Source organism: Netta rufina, assembly GCF_964035555.1.
Source record: "Netta rufina genome assembly, chromosome: 2".
Classification (NCBI taxonomy): Eukaryota; Metazoa; Chordata; class Aves; order Anseriformes; family Anatidae; genus Netta; species Netta rufina.
Window position 1 is genome coordinate 36760688 of NC_140124.1, and position 23664 is coordinate 36784351.

The 23664-nt window shown below is 40.4% G+C and overlaps 1 protein-coding gene across 1 annotated transcript in view; it reads left to right on the top strand.

Annotated features, from left to right (window-relative positions):
* The window catches only part of CHN2 (chimerin 2), a 163254-nt gene extending 144029 nt beyond the window's left edge, over positions 1-19225 (top strand). The window contains exons 8-13 of the mRNA XM_084282987.1: positions 754-838; positions 3680-3853; positions 5706-5783; positions 12207-12344; positions 13594-13699; positions 17394-19225. Coding sequence (XP_084139113.1) covers positions 754-838; positions 3680-3853; positions 5706-5783; positions 12207-12344; positions 13594-13699; positions 17394-17565 — 753 coding nt within the window. The 3' untranslated portion in view covers positions 17566-19225. The remainder of the gene's footprint in view (positions 1-753; positions 839-3679; positions 3854-5705; positions 5784-12206; positions 12345-13593; positions 13700-17393) is intronic.
* The last annotated feature ends 4439 nt before the right edge of the window (positions 19226-23664 follow it).

Consider the following 23664-nt stretch of genomic DNA (forward strand, 5'->3'; position numbering starts at 1 on the left):
AGTCCAATTTACCTACTACAGCGGGGAAGGGTATAGTTTGCTTACATTACCAATGGACTCAAATGGGCAAAATCAGATCTTTACTGAACTACCACCTGGAACGAGTGCACAAGTCATTCCTTATCATCTCCAATGCAAGTTTGTAACAGTCACCTTGAGTTGTGGTCAGTGTTGTTGCACACGGATGCACAGGTAACGGCATCATCAGTGTGCTTAATAATTGAGTGCATCAGTTTTGCACTAGATATGTGGGTACACGGCTTTGTGGGAAATCAAAATTGAGCACATTTATAGGGATTTTCTGTTACTTCATTTCCCTTTCTTTCAAATAATCTCTTGAAGAATGCTTGAATCTCAGAAAAGTGCCTGTTTGGTTTGACCTAGTCAAATAGAAGCATTGACTATACAGTTCATTATTAGTTTTACTTTTTTTCTCCTCTGACTAGTGAACCTGGTTTCTTCCCCTCTACTAGAACTAAAATGTCAGCTAGCAAAAATTATTTGTTTTTAATGCCGTACGCAGCCCAGTTCTCTGTTATGTTAAGCCTATTGAAAGATAAACTTTGAGATCAAAGCAAATTTCTGTTCCCATGGTTTATTTCATCTAGACTTGGGAAAGATGTGGGCACTGTGTGCTAACGATTTACTCCTACTGAGTCTTCTGTTGTTTATCCAGTTTAGTTGTTCCATCTGTCAGACCATCTGCCTCCCAGTGACCCCATTTCTTTTTTCCCCCCTCTGTTTGTATTGCAGGTCCACACGTTTCGAGGTCCGCACTGGTGTGAATACTGTGCCAACTTCATGTGGGGTCTCATCGCTCAGGGAGTGAGGTGTTCAGGTAGCCCTCAAACACTTTCGGTCTTTTTCATGAAGTGCTCAGGCATCCATCCCACCCCACCCCAGACTGCATGCCCTGCAAGAGGGAGGAGTAGGGGTCACTTTGCAAAATGTGCCAAGAAGTCCTGTGTTGCCAATTACAGCAGTGTCATTGCCTGTCATATTCTTTGTCCCACAAAGCACAGACTAGTACAGGCACCAGGTTTTAAACAGAAATAATATGTATGTAGCATCCACAGTCCAGATCTTTTGTTAGAAAAGGCATGTCTTTGATAGGGTGGGTAAAGAGCATCTCACCTTCTGAACTATCAGAAATGGGACAACAGCTCTCCCACTTAGTATACCAGACAGCCTGATTTTACACAAATATGTGAAATGTACTTGGAAGAAAGCCTACATGTGCTTTGGAAGATTAACCCTAGCTTTTGAAACACCGCATTTAGAAGTTTTGCCCTGTGTGATTTACCACATTGGCTGGTTTGGAAATGAATCCATCAGCCCTTTGCTGAAGTTGACATCCATTCAGTAGTGCCTTGGTAATTCATGTGCATTGGTGCATACATTAAGAATTGTTCTTTATGGTGTCATTAAGTTTTCACCTGAATGTTTTTATGTCTTAAGAAACAAGCACTGGAAGTGGCAGAGCCAGCCAGGACCCAGACTTCATAGCTTATCTTTTTTTTGCCACCAATTGTCAAAAAGTACCCTTGTCTGCAAAAAAACTGTCACTTGTTTCCTATAAAAATACCACGTGTTGCTGCAAGCTTTAAAAAGCCCACCTCAACGGAAAGCAAAAAACATGACCTTCATTTTCCCAGAAGGATTTGTTTTTTGAAGCCTCTATAACTGCATTAGCATTTTAATAACATCTAAATTATTTTAAATCTGTTCTCTTATGAAAAATAATCATATCACAAAAATGCAATAATAATTGCATCATGATCTTTTGAATTCAGCAAGTTAAATTATATTTGGTGTATAGCAAATGGGGTTTCTTTCTACAAACCTTCAATTCCTTCCACATCTCAAGTGAATGTGATCTTTAAGGTCCCTTCCAACCCAAACAATTCGATAATATGTTTCTGCCTTACCTCTCCCTGCTCTGACCCCTGGGTGTTCCTGAACTCAAACTGGCACCAAACAAACTTGCCTTGACCTTTGCCTTTCAAGGCTGGAGGAAGTGGTTGTTACACAAAATTTACAAAGTGGCTTGAAGGGTCAAAATACCTTTCAGAAATGCTAAGTTTTAATAAGTGTGTCTTCAGTGCCTGCTATATCTTTTCTGCCTGTAGATGAATGATGGTAACAGAAAGAATATGAATGGGCATTTTAAAAGGAAAGAAAATGAATAGCAGTTTGCTTTTCATGCTGTTTGATCATAAACACAAGTGTCCAAAAACTGACCATCACTAACACATAGAGCCGTTTGTTCACATGCATAAAATATTAAACTTATGAAAAGGGTTATTTATCCAGTATGAAACATAATACTCTCCCTCATTAAATTATCAGCATTTAACTCTAAGTAGACAGATGTGTTTGGACTTAACTTGACATGCCTGGAGAACAGCACTGAGAACAGTACGAGGAGGGTCCTGAGTGCAGCTGCTCACATTCTTTTGGATTTTGCACAATAATGTATTATATGCAGTAACAACTGTATGAAGAAAGACACAAAAACTCAGATACATTAAATGTGTAGGTATGTTTGCAGTGATTATCTGATTTTGACCGATTAACATTTTATTGAGAATAATACTAAAATGTGTTGCAAGTAGTAGGAACACGTTTACATTTTGAACAGCTTGGGCAGTAAATCAACAAGAAAAAACAGTAATCAACTCACTAGTGATGATGCTAGGCATTTTGAGTTAGTCCAAAAGGTACTGGGTGATAGGCGTGACTGCAAAAGCATTGAAACAGGAACCACATTTCTGTGAGATAATGTAACTCACGGTGGTGGTGTTTGCTTTATTGAGGCTTATAAATTCATTTGTCTGAACATTTGTACCTATTTGGAAAATTCAATTTGTGGAAATCAAGCAGAGATGCTTAAGTTAATGGAAACCCACCAGTGCAACCAGTTGTTGACTCTGGAATAAGACACCAAGAACAATATGAATCACTCTCGTTTACACCATGCCTTTCACAGCATTTTATATGCTCAAACTGTTGCACAGACTAAACAGAGGGGTCACTTTAGTCACCAGCAAAGTGACAAGACCATGGTGGTTTGGCTGTAACTGATGAGCAGAACGAGCCAAAATGCAGAGCTGCAGGGATTCAGAACAGGAGGTGAGGCACACTCACCCACAGAGCTGCAGAGTTTTAGTGCTGTGCCTTAAGTCTGTAGCTAAGCCACAAGCTGGCCAGCAGGACACTGTCATTAATGTGCTAATTTTATAAAAGACAAAACTGAAACACAAAGAAGTTAAAGTCCCACACTTTCAGCTGCAACACCTAGAGCCGAGTGTCCAGCAGCGACCTGACCCAGACTTGGCAGGGGCTGTCCCTAACAGGTCAGGGTGTGAGGAACACTCGGAGCTTTTACGGCTTTTTTTAGCAACCCTGCTGGAGTTCAGTTTGCCCACCAAAAGATTTTTACAGGGTATTTCTGTACTCAGCCTTCTTGTCTTTGGTAATTCTGCAGCACCAAGTCCTGTCACTGTTGTACATCAAGAGGCCAGCAAAGTCAGCAGAGGGTGGCATGGAAACATCTGATATTTTCTATTGCCAGCTGATGGGAAAGTTATGCCCCTTACTTGTGCTAAGAAACCTAACTGATAGACAAAAGCTCTTAGCATTATCATTAAGTAATGATCCTGGCCAACTTTGTTTCCAGACTGTGGGCTGAATGTCCATAAGCAGTGCTCCAAGTATGTGCCCAACGACTGCCAGCCCGACCTCAAGAGGATAAAGCGAGTCTACTGCTGTGATCTGACCACACTGGTGAAAGCCCATAATACCCAGAGGCCAATGGTGGTGGATTCATGCATCCGAGAGATTGAAGCAAGAGGTTTGTATGCTTCAGGACAGAGCAGGCACGATAAAATGAAGATGACTTGAATTTACATGTTGAGATAGAACAGAATATTATGTTTGTGTACACTGTGGACAGGATGAGAGAAGGATTTTTTTAGCATAGGTGATAACATTGCTTTGCATCAGCTAGTAAAATTAAATCATGACATTTCATAATGCAATTTACTGAAATGCTTTCTGAAAACATGTCAAAACAGGTATTATGTTACACTTTTGAAAGGGGTGAACTTTAAAATGAACTTTAAGTTCATGTTTAAGTGTCTTTTTTCATTATTTTCTTTTAACATACCTACAGACACTTCTAATTTCAGAGTAATCAGTTTAAATCAGGCCCATTATTAATAACCTTTGAGGACATTGTGGGCAAGAGCACATAAGTGGCTGGAAATGACTCAGACAAACAAGGTCACAGACTGTGGCGTTTTGTGGTGTTTTGCAAACTGCCCAGGATAGGAACGTTTGCATGACACTCACCTACTGACTGAGGGATTCTGTGGCTCAGATAGCCTGCCACAGCCAAAACTCCAGTTTGTGACAGGCTTTTGCTACATGGAGAGGTATGCCAGATTGAAGAAGTACCATCTCTACTCCAACACATCTGCCAGACAGTAATGATCACATATTTTTGCTTTGGATAACAAATGTGTTCATTGTGCTGACCAATAAGCCAAATTTCCTTGTTAGTCATAGGTTTAGCACAGAAATCTCATAATGTTGAGTTCATGGCATCACAGTAATCTGCATGGCAACACATTGATAGTAGCCAAAGGGATTTCAAAGCCACGCATCATCTCCTGAAATGAATCAAAGATTTACAAGTAAATCCCCTGCACTGCTCTGTAAAGCTCTACAAGGATTATATCATCATTGCAGGGACAAACACAAACAATAGCTTGGACTAAGACAGAAGAGCTTTACTGAGATGATACAGCAGTCAGCTACATTGCATTTGAGATATAATCACTTACTTGTACATTTATTGATTAAGAGAAAATCTGCTGCCCACTCTCTGTTTTTTCAACATGTTTAAATTTCTCTCTCTAATTGCTGTAGGACTTAATTTTTCTACTAAGACACTGATTTTATTCTTAAGTAGACAATGCACACCGGGTCTCGTAGGTAGGTTAGCACTTTGCATAGTCACAATAAGAAGCTCTGGGATTAAAATAAATAACATCAGTGTAACTCTGTGTCGTTAGCTGTGCCTGCTCTGCTGGGCTGCTCTTTGTTTTATGTTGGCTTAGAGTAAGGGTCGGAGAGCATAAAGCAGGTCTCTTGTGATGAAAGAACTGCAGAAGGGATGTACCAACATGGAGAACAGCATCCATCACCTGTATGAGCTACATGTATATCTAAGTAAAGGCTGACAGCAACATTGGGAACAAATGTGCTCATAGGGAAAGGCAGTCTCTTATGTACATTGCTATTTATCATTAAGCGACCAGTAATAGCAAAGACAACCTCTAAGGCTTTATTAATTAAAGACAAATCCAGGAAAATCACCCACATAAAATATGTAAATCATTATAATAGCACATACTTCACCATTAACAAATGGCAGTATTTTCTTCCAATATTACCTACTGTGTATCTACTGTTATTTTCTGAGTGCAACAAAATCAGAAAATATAAACTCATCTTTAATCCTGTAAAAACAATTTAAAATTACCTTGAATATTCCTTAAATGCTCCAGAGTTTCATGTTATAACAATAGTTTGCTGCATTTATCCAACATACCATTGTTCTTGCTTTGTTGCTTATGAGCCTGTTGCTTTTTAACCTGTTAGTTATTGAAGCAAAGTTAACCAAGAACTTTTTGTTTCAGGATTGAAATCTGAGGGCCTCTATAGAGTCTCAGGCTTCACTGAGCACATTGAAGATGTGAAAATGGCCTTTGATCGAGGTACATTTTAAAATTCTGTACAATTTTTATCTAACCTTTCAAATCTAGGACTCTTCAGTTCTTTTGTACTTATATGGGTATCATGGTAATGAGACTTACAAAAGCAGAAGTACGGAAAGCAGCCTGTCTTTTCTGATTTCTTATATTAATCTGTTGTACTTTTCATAAGAAGAAATTATATTTCATAGTTGGAAAGAATAACTGAACAGTCAGTAAGTAAAGGTAGGCAGAAGGCTAAGTGCTCAGGGGATTGGGTGATTGCTCAACCCAGCAGAACAGCCTGGGCTCCAAGTTCAAGCATGAGCCTAGGTAGTGCCGGGGAAAGTTCTTGATCCTATCTTAAGCATACTCGGTGCTTTATAACATGATAACATTTATGGGTTTAAGAACCAGGAACTGCAACTGAGCGCTCATTCCTCATGCAGCCTTGCAGAAAGCACCCCAACCACTGTGCATGTGATTGCCATTTCTGTGCCTGCACAGCCTGTGAGAGGCTTCGCCCCACGTCCACCTCACTGGGCACATGCCTGGTGGCATGGTAGGTCCAGGCACAGGCCAGGAAGTCAGTCCGTGATTCATCGGGGTGCATGGCCAGACACAGGCCGTGAGACAGGAATGTTGTTGCTCAGGCAGGGCCTGAGATGGGCAGGAGACGTAGGAGAAGGCTTCAGGTGAGACTGGTCAGGGCCAACAAGGTCTCTGGGTGACCTCAGGGCCTGGCACATACCACACTTACTGTGCCTGAATACTTCTTTGTCTGCGGACAGTTTGTCATGCAGACTTCACGGGCAAAAAGTCCAGCTATGTAAGTGGGAATTTCCAGTGACTGTTGTCATGTTATTCTCAAACATCCTTTAAGAAAGCAATACAAAAATGTGTTGGATGCTTGAGAAGAGAAGTACATGTTAAGGAGGGAAGAGTTTAAAGAAAGCAGACAGAAATTTATGTCTGAGGATGACTTGCATACTGCAGCTGATGTAGTTCCTTTGTAAATGCTCTAACCATGGGAGTCAGCTCAGTTTTACGGAGTATCCTGTTATTGTTGCTGATGTTCCTGTCATAATCTGGTGGCAATCCGCACTTGATTTCGACCCGCAGCAAGGAAGAAAGTGTGATTTACTGGAAAAGGCAGCATCTATAAACAGGAAGAATAAAGTCACTGGCAGTATCAGATTTCCAAAGGAAAAAAGTATGGATAAACATGGAAGCAGAGAAAGCAAGAACTGAGTTTGCATACACAAGCTGTGGAGAAGACCACTGGCCATAAATTAATAAAAAACTATGTCTTCATTATGTTTTAACAATCTCACAAAGGAAGAGGGATAAGAAAGAAGAGAATTGTCATGTTGCCATGAATAATGCTAAAAGCAGTGGAACAGTGCACAAATGCTTGCTGTGATAATGCATGACTACAGTGTTGCTGAGACCAGATGCTGAAAACTTCCCCTTCCACTTCTGATAATGTTTTCTCCTTGAAATTAGATGGAAAGCAGAAGGATTTTTATTGTTGATTTTTGGGGTTGTTTTTTGTTTGTTTGTTTGTTTTCAGAAAGGGATTAAAAGAAAACAAAAATAGATTTTTTAACTGACTTGCGGGCTGCACAGCTAGAAGGTGTTGTCAGCTGACAGAAGGTTAAATTGGCAAAGGATTTTCAACCTGACAGCTCAGGGCTGTTTTCCCTGTCAGATCCAGGTTTAGAGAGAATGAGACCCTAGCCTTTCTTCTGCACCTCTTCCCCTGTGTCACCCTAAGAGCCAGAGCAGCGAGAAATGCAGTATCCAAGGGGCATGGAATATCCCAAATCTCTTATGCATGTGTCAGAGCAGGGAGGGAAGGGAGCTGAGAGCCAGGTGCAGGCTGTGATAGTCCCACATCCAGGAGTGCCTGGGAGGTTTTTGTTCAAAATTAATTTTCTATCCAGAAAGTGAAATTTGTGGGAGTTTTACAAAACTGTAGTTTCCACATTCACTACAAGAAATTAACACCCATGTAGCAAAAAAAAAAAAAAAAAAAAAAAAAAAAGGATTTTTTTTGTCTGAAATGGGAAATGGAAAATTCCTGGTCAGTTCTGCTTAATAAGTGCACTTAAGATAAGTGTTGCAACAGGAGCAGCTGTACCTGTGGCCATGTCACTATGTCAGACATCCTGTCCTGGAGCTTACTGCATAGCAGAAAGTAAATGTGTTTTAAAAGAGCGTGGAATAGCTAGCTGTCAAAGCAGAAGTTGAGAGCAGAGGTATGAACCAAAGAAGAAAGCAGTTTAATCTAACTGATAATCCAGGCATGATACTAGGGGCTACACACTGGCCATGAATAAATTTAGCTTGACAATTTAGAGGCCACTTTCTAACCATCCGAAAGCAAGGCTCTGAAAGAAACTTCTAATAAAAGTAGGGCTAAACATCTTAGCTAGCTTGAAAATGGAAGTTGAGCAATTTATGGGAAGGATGGCACTGCGTGGTGCCTGCTGTTGCAGAGTGGCACACTGTGATCACCGACCTCCCCCTCTCCTTCGTATCTGAGCCACTCCCTGGGCACCCAGCTTGAATGCTCTAGTATGCTATTGCGTCTCTGGAAATACAGCTCTTAATAAGTGGTTTTGAAAGAAAAAAAAATGAAATCCTGCTATTTGAGTATGTGGGATGCGTAGTTCAAATAATGCCGTGAAGCTCTCTGTTTTCACAACTTCTCTTCATCAAGCCATGGGGTAGGGAAGACAGGATGATGTATGGACTGGGCACACAGGGCTGACTCGGCCATAGGGCACCTCTCCTGTTGATTTCATTTGCAGCTGAGGGGGCACAATAGACATAAGTCAGTCCTCCCCATGACTGATTGTTCCAGCCTTGTCAAAGAAACACTGGCTTGTTGCTTCCAAAGAATTACAGTGAGAACAGAAGAGCAAAGTCAGGCTTGAAAGTTAACGTCTCAGGAAGAGAATGGCATTCCATGGAATATTATTTTTGGCTGTAAAGCTGTGAGAGTTATTTTTAAAACTGGGAAAAGTTGGTCCATATCTTGTCTAAGCAAAGGCTGCCTTACAGAGCCAAAGTGGTGTAAATACCCCTGCTGTAAGGGAGAGTTGGGCTCTCCAAGGCACCGACAATGTTCCATTTCAGTGATTTTCATAATGAGAATGAGGGAGGGGAATAATGTGGATTTATTCTTGTGAATGTTGGTGCTGTACAACAACAGTTGCTCTCTGTGAGCATTGTTGAGCTGTGGCGCTCTGACAGCAATAAAACACTCATTGTGTGCTTTACCCACAGAGCTGCCATTGTCATAAATGCATTCTGTCCTTCCACTTGTTTGTATGACTGGCTGGTACAATACACTTGCTAAAAATATTATGCTGTTAAATATTACATGAGTACTCAAAGGGATCCTAACTCATATTCAAACTCCTTTGCTAGTGTGTCTGAAAACCTGTCAAATTCCAAATCAAAAAAAAAAAGGAACTTAATTAGAAATGTAATTCAATATTCAGAGGACATAGCTGAGACTTTGAGAATGTAATACTCACTCCATTTCCTTCTTTAATAAACTAATGATGTATTTCTGTGCATCCAAAGTCAACTGAAACCTCAGAGGAACAGAAAAAAAAAAAAAATGTCTTGAAATGTTCAGACTTCAACACCATGCTGCAGAATATGTTGAGAGTCAAAGTAACAAGGAAAGGGGGATGATGGGTTTTGGGTATGATTAGGTATATTAAGCTTAAATGAACTGGATGTTTGTAATCCTATATTTAATTAAAAAAAAAAAAAAAGCACGTATTAATATATTCAATCATGTGCAGTGTCTTTGCAATGATGCTGAAAGTGATAAATACAATCTGAGGAAATTTACTGTATTGAAGAGTTAAAAAGACAACTGTGGTAATGCAGAAGGTGCATATAATGCATATAAAATACATGTAGTTCATACAACGTGTTGGTGTAGATGAACTCCTGTAAAATAGGTGTTATGACTTTACCTGAAATGGATGAATTTTCTTTTTGTAGTGCTTTGAATTTTAAGTATGTTTAAATAAAAATACAAATCCAGGAAATTGGTGAATATAAGAAATAAGCCTGCCAACGGGCCTTCAGTGGCTGAAAATGAAAAAGAAAGACAATCCAAAATCTATTAAAGGAAAGGAAAATACATCTTCCCCTAAATACCCACTGCAGAAGTGTAGGTTTATTGTAACAGACATATTGTTATGCTTAGCAAAAATCTCAAAAAAAAATCTTCAGTGCATTTCCAATGGATGTACGTTTGTCTTTGAAGTGAAGAGAAAAATCTTTGACTCAGGAATTAACGCATTTTTCCTGGAGCAACAGGTAAATAAGAGGTGTGCTTGAAGTATGTATGTGGTTTGAAGTACCTCTAGCTGAAGTGCCCCTTTAAGGAAGCATGCTGGGCTGCTTTGCAAAAGTACTAAATAAATAACACTTTCATTTAGTCTACCGGCGACCTGGATAATAGATGCAACCCTCTGCTTTGCTATATCTGTCCAGATGCAGCTGCTATCTCCTTGAAAGTATCTGTTTCCAGTGGAGCATTTTGAGTGCTCGGTGTCCATCAGTTAAAAAGGACTCTCCACACAAAGCTTTATAGGACTAATGCTACCAGGCCTGAAGCGTGTGGATTAAACAAAAGATTGGGGCAGTGTAAACATTCTCCTAGGGGTTATTGATGCTGTATTAAATTAAATGCTGATGGATGTATTCAGACTGCTCAGCCACATCAAGAAAGGCTGCTTGTTTTAAACACTTAAGCATATAATCTCCTCTTGATGAGAACATGTAGGGCTATTAGTCTTAATGAGAATTATGTGCATACATTGGACAGGACATATTCCTTCAAGATTAATGCCATAGGTTTGTATAAAATGTCTACAATCAATATAAACTGCTTTATTCTACTGTGAAAGCCTTTATCACCATCTTAGAAGCAGTGTATCAAGCACAACCCCTCATCTGTCTACATCAGGGTATGTCTACAAGCACCAGCTACTGTGAGACAAGAAAGGCAATGGATTTTCAGTGTGTCAGCGCCTCGGTGGTAAACAGTCCAAGCTTGTTCTTGCACCTCCTGGCAGACACAAGCGAACTCACTTCCACTGCTCAAGCAAGCCTAACCTTGCATGGCCCCAGTCATCGTGTGGTCCCAAGTTTTTACTGGCTTATCTTCACTGCCTCCTGTGAGGGAAGTGCTGTTATCCTCACTTGAAAGGCTAAAAGGTTTAACTTATCTCGAAGTAGCCTGAGCTGAAATTAGGGATTAAATACAGACAGCATCAGTCCCTGCTTGACCACCGCCCTATCCCGTCTTTCTGCTTAAGACCACCAAGGAAGAGGCACAGAGAAGAGAATGGACACACGTCCTCCAGGGAGGGAAGGATACCCAAATTTCTCAGAGTGGGGAAGCACATGGGTGTTAAGGTACTAGATAGTACAGAACAGACATAGTCATTTGAACTTGAAAATAATATTGATTCATCCTTGCTGGTAGTTCTTGTAATTTCAGTCATTGCGAGCCATGTGTTGCTCATTTTGCTGACCAGCAGCAATTGGAAATTTTAAACTTGTGATTAAAAGAGGTCCATAATGGAGTTTTGGGTAGCTGTTACAATGTATTGGGGGGGGGGGGAAGTACGTCATTAAAGTTGCATAATTCATCTATTTAGTTGTTCATCCGTTACAACTATCCATATTCATTTAACAAATTGCAATCCACGTTTGAGAATAAATCGTGTAGCTAAATGCCATAGCATGTCTATTTAAATTCAAATCTTTGCTACAAATAAATAATTCAAGTACAAAGACATTAGAAGGCATCCAGAAAATAAGAAGGCTTTCTGACTAGGTAATCAGCATAGATAGATTGGTGCAAGACTGGAAAGATTTGGATGTTTGCTCTGATTTTTGCTACTAGTCTCCTGGGGACATGGGAAATTTATGTTATTTCTCCGTGCCTCTGTTTCCCCAAATGCAAATAAAAATAGGGATTTATACTCCTGTGCATTGTTCTGTGGATACAAAATGCAACAGCGAGACAAGCTATTATAGCTTAATTTCAACATTTAACAAATTGGCCAAATTCAACAAATGTATTATTAACATGCCTTTTTTATCCAACATTAAACATCATATGTGAGATGCTATGCTGCAGATATTGTCTTTGCAACCACAAGCCTCACCAAAAGATGTCAGCAAATAAATTATTTAGAAAATGATATGGAAACCACCATTTCTCATTCATCCACTGTGAAGTTGGTAGCAATATAAGCAATATATTCTCATTTAAGCCTTCCAAATGCTTTCAGGTTGTTTTTTTTCTTGTCAGGTTGGACATGGTAAATCTGAATTAGAAACCTTGCCTTGCTTCAGTCAGAATGAGACTGTTTTCAAAAAGATTTCTTCTTCCTCTTCTAGATGGTGACAAGGCTGATATTTCTGCCAGTATTTATCCAGACATAAACATTATTACTGGAGCGCTGAAGCTATATTTCAGAGACTTACCGATTCCCGTGATCACCTATGACACCTATTCCAAATTCATAGAGGCAGCAAGTAAGTATTGCATAGTAATTGGTACTGTTCTTTAATCGCATTTCCCATCCATAACGCTGTTCACATTGAAGGAAAAGACAGACAACAAATTGGAAAGAAGGGCATTGTTCTGTATGTTGCTTCTCAGACACGTGCTTCTTTTACATGAAACTTTTGCCTGATTGTCAATGGAGAAGGAACTTCATGCAGGTAAAAAAAATAAACCTAAGAGTATAAAAATACTGACTGGTTAGTGAAAAAAGTAAAGATCTGAGGTAACTAAAAAGTAGCACACTTTCTTCTTTAAAAAATATCCTTCGTGATTTTGAAATGGCACACAGTATACCAATAAGCAGGACATCTGCATCACCATGCTGGTTTCCCCCACTTCTAGCTCCACCAGCCTTGTGCTGCCCTGGCAGCCACAGGCACCTCTCTCTTGCACTCTTAGCTTTCTCCTTAGTCAGAAAACTTAATCTTGCTTGCCACTCGTCTTACAAAAAACATGCTCAGGGGAAGCAAAATCACAAATACAAAATCACAAAATACAAAAATCCCTTAAAAGCAGGACATAAAGATTCTTACTTTTCTAAAATTTCAAGCTCCTGGTGTTATTTTTATGAAAAGTCTTGGGAGACATATAATTCTGACTCAGATCACACCTTAGGAATCTGTATTTTTCATGTAAAACACATGTAAATCTCACTCATATTTTTAAAGAGATTGCCAAAAAGTCTTGAGTAAGCACTGAATACTCACACATCACTGATACCTACATACTTAAATATGTTCAGCAATCTCACTTTGTTTATGTAATTCCATGTCACGTTAGTCTCTCTACCTAAATTTAGCATAGTCCAGTGTGCAACAAGAACAGTCTCTAAAGCATATGCTTTATCCATGGTCCCATCTTGTTTGGCCAGCTAACAGAAGTAATCGTTCATGAGATTTTATTAAAAAGTCGGTTCCAGGCAGTGTATGAAGAGGTACTTAACAAAGCTCAGGTACTGTACCTATACCGACCTGTAGCTAGAGCTGCAGACCATGGAGATGACTACTGGGTGGTCTTTTTTGCTGATTTCTTTGTACAGCCATTCTTTTGAGGTTGCAGAAGTTGCTGATAAGCTTCTTGCTTAGGAGTTTAGTGTTTATCCCTGCAAGCACAGTCAATGGCTTGTAAAGGACTCCATAATAATAACATCTTCCTGAATTACTGCTGTTTACAAACGAAAGGCTTTATTAACATTAATCCTGTTTGGTGTTTTTACAGAAATCTCCAATCCTGATGAACGACTAGAAGCAATACATGAAGTGTTGATGTTACTTCCTGCTGCTCACTATGAGACACTTAGATACCTAATGATTCATCTCAAAAAGTAAGTTAATTGGCACGTAGGATAATTCTTGAAAAGCGTAACAATTTTCTGCTTTAAAAGAGCTATGTTACAGAAAACCCTAATAAAGCTTCCATTAAGGCACTACCACTAAAACAGCAACATTACAAATAAACAGACAAGCTATATTTGTATAAATGACTATAAACTATGCACATATATAGCATAGATTCTTTTGCTGGCAGATTATTGCAAGCCTTTGAAGAGTTAATTAAGATTTGTCACATTTCTATGAGGCAGATAATACCTGAAAAAATACTGGAATGGTAGGTACTTTAGAGATGTGTTAGATGTTCTGTGGCAAGTCATTGCTTCTACCTCCCCTTACCTCCTGCTTTGTCTTCCTGCACTATAACCCTAAAAGGAAGGAGCTGTCTCGTACTAGTTGTTTGCTCACATCATCATGAAACCAAGAATCAGGAAGGGCCTATTTTTATACTACAAGTAAAAGCAATACAGGCACTTTCCAGTTATTTCATTTCTCTCCTGGTTTTAAACACACACTGGCTCATTCATTTTCCAAAACTTCTTTTCTCAGAAGGAATGCAAAATTTTCAAAAGTACCTAAATTTCATTTTGTGACTTGAGGATGTACTCCCAGGTTTTCAGATTTTTTATCTAGATACTTGGGAAAATTAGGAAGTGCTCTGAAAAGGCATAGGATGTCTCACTCTCATTAATTTAAAGCAAAATTTTTTTTCAAATACATGCTAACTCTACATCACATGCCACAGAAAGCCTTGTTTGTAAGTTTTTTAAAAACTGAAGCTGAGTAAAGACTGACATCTCAAAACGTGCCTTCATTTAAGAATATATTGCCTGAGATATCCCTTTTCTGTTAGTTTATGGTGCTATTTGGAAACAACAAAAAAGGGGATAAGGGAGGAATTCAACTACTCACCTTTTAATAATTTTCTGTTTTTTATCTGCACTATTCTGCAGTATTAATGACAACATGAAAAGGAAGATACCTCAACTCACAAAAAAAATTGCATCAGAGGGCTCGTGTGATGTGCATTTCATGCTTAATTCAGTTTTCATTATGCAGAGACTTTTCTTCATTTTGAATTGTCTCAGGTCATTACACTGAGTAATTCTTCCTTTTGATGAGACATTACCTAGGTATGTGGGAGCTCCTTTGGACTTTGCAAAAATGAGATGTGTAAACACCCAACCTTGTCAGCACATCTGCCTGGACGATTCAAGACAACCCACATTAGCTTTTAAGAAGGCCTGTGGAGGGTGCAGACAAGCCAGGGACCTACATACAAGAGCAGTGCTTTCATGTCCTGGCAGCAGACTTTTAATAGCCAAAAAGACAATTTACTTGCCTTCATTCTTTTTCATGAACTGAGCTACTGATGAGACTAAAAAAAAAAAAAAAATCAAACAGCTGATTGATCCCATTCTCTGAAATACTTGCATGCCATGCAATACATTTGCTCTCCTTTTCCAAATTGTAGCTTTCAGCATCTGCACTGCAATCAAGCATGTGCCAGTTCCTATGGACAATTTGACAGTGAGATCTCAAAGAGAAAGAGGGAAGGTTCCTCTAGGGTCAGGTTATGCTGTTCTGTAGGTTAGACACAGTGTCCCAACTCCAGCTCCGTAGAGTCCTTCCTGCATGAAGAAAACGTGCTGATGTCAAGGAGTCTTTTATGTAAAGACTGCAGGGCCATAGCCTCTATACCAGCACTCATTGTTAACGGAAAAGAAAAAGCATTGAGTTGTTAGAAGCACTTCATATTCCTTTATCAAATGAAAGGGACACAAAATTGAGCTCAGCCAAAGTTCAGTATGTTTCGTGTTGCTTTTGAAAATAGTAGAACTACCTTCCTAGTATCTGTTTATTGCCTTTCTCTCTCCTCCCTTGAAAGAATACCCTAGCATAGTCAAGAAAATCCTGTAGAGGATGTCAGCAATGAAGAATGGATTTGTCAGTCAATTAATTAATTGTTTTCTTCAATCAAATAGGAATTTTCTTTCTGATAATATTTTACTCAGAAATGGAGGAAATAGAGTAGAATGAGCAGTCCCCCCTGTGGTGAAACTCCAACCATGCTGGAGTTTCAGTCAAGCTGAACCTCCTGTGCTCACCCCAGGCTATGCTGTCAACAAGCCCCATACACCTGCACAGAGGTGCCAGTAAGATGTATAGTAAGATGTATGTGTCATTGCATAGCAGTTCAACACCCCTGCTGTGTACAGGCACAGATAGAAAGCAGTGCTGGGCATATAGACTTGCACAATAGCAGCTAGAGCTAGGCAGCCTTGGTTTGCCTTTCCTCCTTGCAAAGCAACAGCTAATGTATCTGTGTTAGATATGATACAAGGTGGTGACACAGCTGTGAGTAGGGGCACTAATGGATTCCTGACCTGAAAGAAAAAAGAAAAGGTGATTTTCCTTGGCATAGCCACTCTTTGCAGAGAGGTAGTGTGAGAGTAGAAGCAAAGCCTGGTCTTTTATGCACCTTGACAATGAAAAGACTAAATGTCCCATCAGGTTTCAGCCTCTTTGTGGTCCCCTGGTGGCATCCACTGCCCAGCTGCTGCCAGCTGGGCATTGCTATGGACAGAGCGGTCTCAGCTGTTGCCAGAAGAGCTGGCTCCTAAACTAAATGTGCTCCACCCTTGCAGAGGATTTATGTGTGGAAGAGTTGTCCAACTTCACACGGGCTCTACTTAGTAACATCAAGTGTCTGGTCCATGAGAGACCGTGGCTGTCTCTAAACAGCAGTGCGAGAGCCCTCTCAAGACTAAACTCAAATTCCAAAGGGTTGCTGGGACAACACTGATGTAGTAGTAGTAATTTGTACCAGTGGAAGCAGACTTTGTATTTTCCAGTAGGCCTAAGGGCCAACTTCTCTGCTGCCAGTGTTTTCTCTAGCCACATGGAGCCTATCTTCTCTAGAATTTACATCCCTGAACCATGTCAGGGAACAAAACAGCCTGGGCTCCTTCCTAGAGGTGCCTCTGGTCTCTGTGAAAGATGGATGGCATTTGTAGCCATCCAGCTTCTAGCTGCATGGAGCCTGCCTGAACAGAACAAAACACACAGAGCAAGCTGCCTTTCTGGACTGCTCCAGGTTTCAGCCTACTCCTAAATATAAAGAATAAGCAAAATGACTCATCTGTTGGTTGGCCTGAGATAGCCAGCAAGCCAGAAATGTGTGATCAGGTTGGCTGCTGAAGGCTGGAAGCATGTCTGTGAGCAATGGGCCATTGGTCATCAAAAGAAAGTCTGGGTTCATGGTCAGCATCCATACCTGGTGTGACGCACACCAAGCACAACATGACAGAGAAATTTAATTACTGTAGAGTAGGGGACTTGCCCATACATCATAATTTCAACCAGGATTCTGTTTTTCAAAAAAGAAATTGCCACTAATTTATTATACCTTAATGGGTAGCCATGTAGAATAATCACTCCAGAGTTACAGGAGGGGTGTTTAAAGACACTGGAGTACACAGCCCCACCATAACTGCATTGTACTTCCAATGGAAATAGTTACTGTGGAAATAGGTGCTACACTGAGTGAAAGTAAAAATTGTTACCAAAAATTGTCCGTATCTGGCAATGCTTAATGTGAATCAGGACTGCAGGTTAAGATACAATATGTACTTTTCTTCTGGGAAGTGAACTACTTACCTTGTTATTTATTTTCTTCTATTTTAGGGTTACTTTGCATGAAAAGGAGAATTTTATGAATGCTGAAAACCTGGGAATAGTGTTTGGGCCTACTTTAATGAGACCTCCAGAGGACAGTACCCTGGCTACTCTGAATGACATGCGGTACCAGAAGCTAATTGTGCAAATTCTAATAGAAAATGAGGATGTTCTCTTTTAGACAAACGTAGGTGCATCTTCAAAGCCATTTGTTTAAAAATAATTAGTTTGAAGGGAAAACAACATTTCTTTAATTTTTTAAAAAATGAAGGAAGAGTTCCTTGGCTGCACTTCAATTTCTGCAAAGTTGCAGATGGATGCCAAAATGTTTAGGGAAAGCCTATGTCTCATAGACATATGCCTCTTTGTAGAAGGGAAAAAAGAAGGTCAGAAAAAATCCTCTCACCTTGTATCTTTTGCCTTGCCTCAGATGTATATTTGTTTTGAGAAGTTGCAAACAATTTTATTGTTAACTTATTAAGAAACACAAAACATATTTTAATATGGCTAGAGAAGCAAAAAGGTACTTAATCAGTGTTGCTTGTATACAGCTATACATTTCCCTCTCCATAAGACATAATTATATATGTCAATTGTGAAACAGAACCTATATTGTAAAGATATTTTTACTTTACCTAGCTGAAAGAATGACATTTTATTTTAGCAAACTATAAATCAATGCGGTGCATTGATTATTTTCCATGTAATTCTTTCCTGCATTTTTGCTATGATATATTGAAAACCATTACCACTAATGCAGTATTATCCTGACATACCTCTTTCATGGCAAATGTTTTAAAGGAGAATCTTGTGTGTATTCCAACTTTCCTTAGGTTTCTTTGCATTTAGGCACTAGCATTCTAAGATTGTATAGTACACTTCTAACCGTTTCATATTTCCTGAAACATAGTATTTTCTCTTTTTTTTTTTTCTACTCCCATATAAAATATGGTATTGAGAATTTTTGAAAGTCCTGGTGGTAATATCAGTTTCACATGCCAGATTTATTATTTTTTTTTTGATCACATTAATATGTAAGTTAAGTGATGCTGGGACACTGGATATTTTCTGGCCTTGTTGAAAAGTTAGCACTTTTTGGGTTAAATATGAAGGATTTGTTTTTCTTTCTGTAAAAATCAAGCTATGTTTTGTCATGTTTCTGTATTTATAAACGTACAGTAAATCTGCTGAAAATGTAGGTATTTCTCTTGAATGTGTTTCCTGATGGTTTGTTAAAAAAAAAAAAAAGACAAAAAAGACAAAAAAAAAAAAAAAGAATATGTAGGAAATGTGGAAGTTGGTAAATTTAATTATTACCAAATTTTAATATTTTTCTTCCCTCACAAACATTGACCTGCAAAGTTCATAGTCTAACTGCAACTTATTCTTAATGTTAAAACTGTTTCTCAGCATGAGATGTTTCTGCAAGCATAGAAAATCAGCATACTTTACTACCACACTCAATTTTCAATACAAAAGAACTATAATAATTCCTCATCTTGATCATTTGTATCATATGCTTGGTAACTCAGTTTCCTGAATTATTTCAGGGAGCACATGTTTCTATTCAAATTGAAAAATATGTGTAACTATGATAATGAACGGAAGTGGAGGGTATTACTGTAAATTTGTTGTCTTCTAGAGAAATAACTAAGGGCTAGATAGATTAACCCAGATTGCAGAGCAAAAGCTAAATAGTCTGAGTTCCCAATACTTCTATAGATCCTCCTGACTTGTACAGGACTATTTGTTGTAGGTTATGTACTACTTAATACTGTCATAAAAATGATCTGGAAATGGTTTTATTTTGTGAAGTGAAATATGCTTTGTAATTTATGATAGTGTAAATGGAAGGAAAATCCCATTAAATGTGTTAAGGAGTTCTGGTGTCTGTCACTGTCCATACGGCAAACCGCTGAATGAAAATCAGTCTCCTGACATGGCTGGAAAATACTTGGAAAACTTGGAGTAGTTTTATTAATGCCAGCAGTTTCAGTGGTACTCAGGTGCCCATACTACCAAACCTCTGTGCACATGTATTTACTATCATTACTCTCAACCACATCTGTGTAAAGCTTCAAGCAAGCAAAGAATCAAAAATATCAATCCCATCAATTCTATGCTTTCTAAAAATCGATATAATCATAGCAATTTTCTGATCCCTTGAATGCAGACATTTGAATAGCAATGATTTTATTTATTTTTTCTAGTCCATTCAGTTAAGTGTTATATTTTAAAGGCAAAAAATATATATATTTTAGTACATTATTTTTGCAGGAACACAAGCCATTCTGCTTCTGTTTCTCCCGTTCCTTCTACCATTAGCAAACTGGTAGTCTTCACATGTCTTCCAGTCTGGGATCTTTGCCACATATACCAGCCTAGGGATTCAAAGCAGTATGTTTAGAAATACCCATGCACAGTGTCTTTGGAGGGGCAGCAGTTTCTCTTCTGCTCAGTGGGGGGAAAAATACAATTCCGCATCTCAAAAGCTAAATACCTAATGAAGCTTCCATGTGTGTCTTGGCTAATGCGTAGCCACCATCCTCAGGGACATGCTTGCTGCGGAGGTAGAAGGATCCTGTCCCCTCCATACCCTGTTAGTCCTGTCTTGTACTGTACACACGTGGTCTCTTGTGGCAGACTTGCTGTGGCCACCACAGCTGTACCTGGGTCTGAGCAGCACCTCAGAGGTCTGATATCTCTGCTCCAGACTCACCATAAATGAAAAGCCAGCAGAGTTGTCTCCATAAAGCTGATTGTCAATGCAAACCTGTACTCCACTACACAGAAAAAATGTTGTGTCTGACTGGGTTACATCAACTCCTTCCTTTCGCTTCAAAGCATTCAGCAGAGTGTGATATCGATCTCACACCAGGCACTACAAGACAGCAGTCAGAGTCATTTGAAAGGAGCTCCAGGAGGTTCTGGTTGTGCTGGTGTAACTTCCCTGCGAGGTCATGTCACCTAAGGCAGCTGTGTGTCCTGGGAAGCAGGTGAGATAGCTGCATTTCACTGCAGCTGAATGTTAGGCAGGAGCCTTGTTGTTCTCCAGCTCCTGGAGAAGGGCCTTTGTGGCCTGCTGGGGGGGGCAGCAGTCATCATCATCCATGCACGCTCCCCAAAAGCCATTCTGCTAGCCCCATCTTCTGGTGTGATGGGTGCTGTCTGTACCCTGATACAACCAGTCCTTGGAGCTACCACGGTGAGACAGCTCACCTCCTATAACGCAGAATTGTCTTAGCCGTGCTTAGTAAAACATTGCATGGAGTTAATGATTTATAACACAGTCACTTTCGTACGTGCTGTGGAGCAGCTGAAGGCTCTTCTTCCTAGTTTGGTCTTTGCAAGACTCACTGCAGTCAGGTTTAACTATTCTGAACCTGCTGGGACAACTCAATGAAGGAATTGTCTCATGAGAACAGTATAGTCTGATATTTACAGCCTGTATCCCACACACTGCACATCCCAGTCATGCTCTCTCCTTTATGCCCACAGGATTTAGTTTCCCCACCTGCATCCTTTAGCCTCCCCTGAGTCCCCTGCTGTACACCCCATGCATCCCAAGCTGGAGAAGGGGCTGCACATGCTGAGCCTGGCTCCAAGCAATGAGTGTGCTGAAAAGGCAGCTGGCAGGCAAGACTGTACGGGGAGGTGCTGAAGGGTTTCTTCATTTGTCTGGGGCTCCTCCACCCAGAAACCAGTTGTCATGCAACTTTATGATCTCTCTCCTACTGTCAAATATCATTGAAATTGGACAATTGGATTCAAAGGTTACCAATGAAGAAGACAAATTTGCAAAAAGAGAAACAAAGAGCCTATGGGCAATACATTGTTTCTATGATAAAACTTCTTATAAATAAAGTTACAAAGGACACAGCTTTGCTCTCAACTCCACTGCTCTGCAAGCAGATAGCTTAAGACACAGAACAAGTGAATCAGCATCACGTTCATTTTATTTCTAAACAAAAGGTAAGACTGCAGTTTCCTAAACACTTAGCAGTCTGAAAGCTCACACAGGGTTTGAGATTAATGAAGGAGACAAATCTGCAGAGATGCATGACCTTAGGTTTTGGGAAGATCTGCATCAGGTTTGGGATCTCTTATAAGACAAGGTGCTTAAGGAAAGACCTGAGCAGTGTGTGACTGTCAAATTTAAGATACAGGAGTGGGGAGGGAATGTGGGTGTAGTATTGGGCAAATCACTGGTGTTTTTAAGACCTGAGATGTGCCAGGAGTGCCTGTGGTAAGTCAGCTCGGCTGAAGGAAGACTTGAAGTCCCATCACCAAAGAGGTGAAAGTGAGCATAGGTACTGAGAGCAGTTTGCAGAGCACGTGGAGCACTGTGTCTTTTGCAACAAACTCATGCTGCACGATGCTGATCTGTGCAAACAAGGCACCGAGAGCTGACTAACCGTGTTTGCACAGGGCCCCACCTGGACTCACACATCCGGAGGGAGAACACTTTCCAAATCCATCTTGGCTGCTGCTGTCCCTCTGCCTCCATCCCACCTCAAGACGAAGACAGCCCACAGCCATGTCAGTGCTGCCAGTGTCACTCCCCTCACAGCCCACACAGCCAAGTCCATGGCCAGACAGAGCTGCTGCCCTGCTGAGAGGTCAGAGAGGGCAGGAAAGGAGACGGTGGTGGGTCGAAGGCTTACGAATGTCTTCATGAGTGGGCACTTCTCCAGCAGTTCAAGCTCCCCAAAGGAGCAGCAGCTGGAGAGGCTGATGTTTTCCCTCCATGCTGCGATTTCCCCAAACCCTGCTCATTAGGCACATGCAGCAAGGACCTGCCTGGCATCCTTCTTAGTTCTTCGTCTGCAGAAAAGGGAGGAAGAAGATTTGAGTGCCAACAGACCCCAGCACCGATAAGCAGGAACCACTGAAAACTCTGAGCAGGAAGGTAATTGACAAACACTTACACAAGGAGAAGAATGCCATCTAACTGGATCCTCAAAGCAGAATTATATTGCCGTATCCCCTAAAGCTATCTAAAGGCAATGAAGAGACTATAGGGCTCATAGAGATAAGAGTAAGAGCATCAATACGTTTTATGTTCCTTAGCTCATAGAGATTCATTCCTTGATTAAAGCAACAATCATGGTTAAGATTCAGAAATCTGAACCTTAAGAAACTGATTGTTGCTGAATGCCGTAGGGCTTGCATATTTACCACATCGGTGGGTCTTACTGGAACCCGTATCTTACATTCTCTTTAAAGGCATGGTCTTCTGGTTATAACTATGCTGATGCTCTGGCTAAAGCCAGGATTGGGAGTTCAAAGCCTGAAGGACCTGGACTATTGCAGGATGGTGTTTGGACTGCAGAGAAGAAGAAAGCATGTGTCAGATGAGGCCCGAACCTTATAAGCTGTGATAGAAATGAGCAAAGTGTTATGACCTGTCAGAGTTCAGTTTACGGCGAGGTGGGGGTTGGCCTGTTCTCCCACGTGCCTGGTGACAGGATGAGGGGGAATGGGCTTAAGTTGAGCCAGGGGAGTTTTAGGTTAGATGTTAGGAAGAACTTCTTTACCGAAAGGGTTGTTAGACATTGGAACAGGCTGCCCAGGGAAGTGGTGGAGTCACCATCCCTGGAAGTCTTCAAAAGACGTTTAGATGTAGAGCTTAGGGATATGGTTTAGTGGAGGGCTGTTAGCGTTAGGTTGGAGGTTGGACTCAATGACCTTGAGGTCTCTTCCAACCTAGAAATTCTGTGATTCTGTGATTCTGTTATCCTTGGGGGTGTCATGAACCAAGCTTACTGCTGGAAGCTGGAACCTGCATTCACTGCGTGGTCCTGCAGGACCTCCTGAGGTGGGGAGGCTGAAGCTGAGAAGAGTGAAAGTGTTCTCTTTCCTAAAAGTATGAGTCACTTGTCACTATGAAGATGAAGGTTAGAATGAGGATTAGGGTTAACTTTAGGGTTTGGATCTAGAGATCCTGAAGAACACAAATTTGAAGATACCTTTTTTTCTGTTCCGCTGTAGGGCAGGTATGTGTATGACCAATGCATATGAAGAGGCAATTTACCATATGCTGTTGACCAAGAAGATCAGAAGGGAACCTGGGGTCCATTGGTGTTTATAACCAAACTGTTAAGGGTCGGTTAAGAATCCAAATACTCAGGAACCTGTATTTTTCCTCAGGCTGCTGCACAGCCCTCAGTATTAGGAACAGGGCTGAGGTCAACAAGGGAGGGGGTTTGGGCGTGGGAGGTATGAGGGTGAGGGGAGTTCTGGGCATGAGTCTAATGGTTATAATTAAGGTAGGAATTAG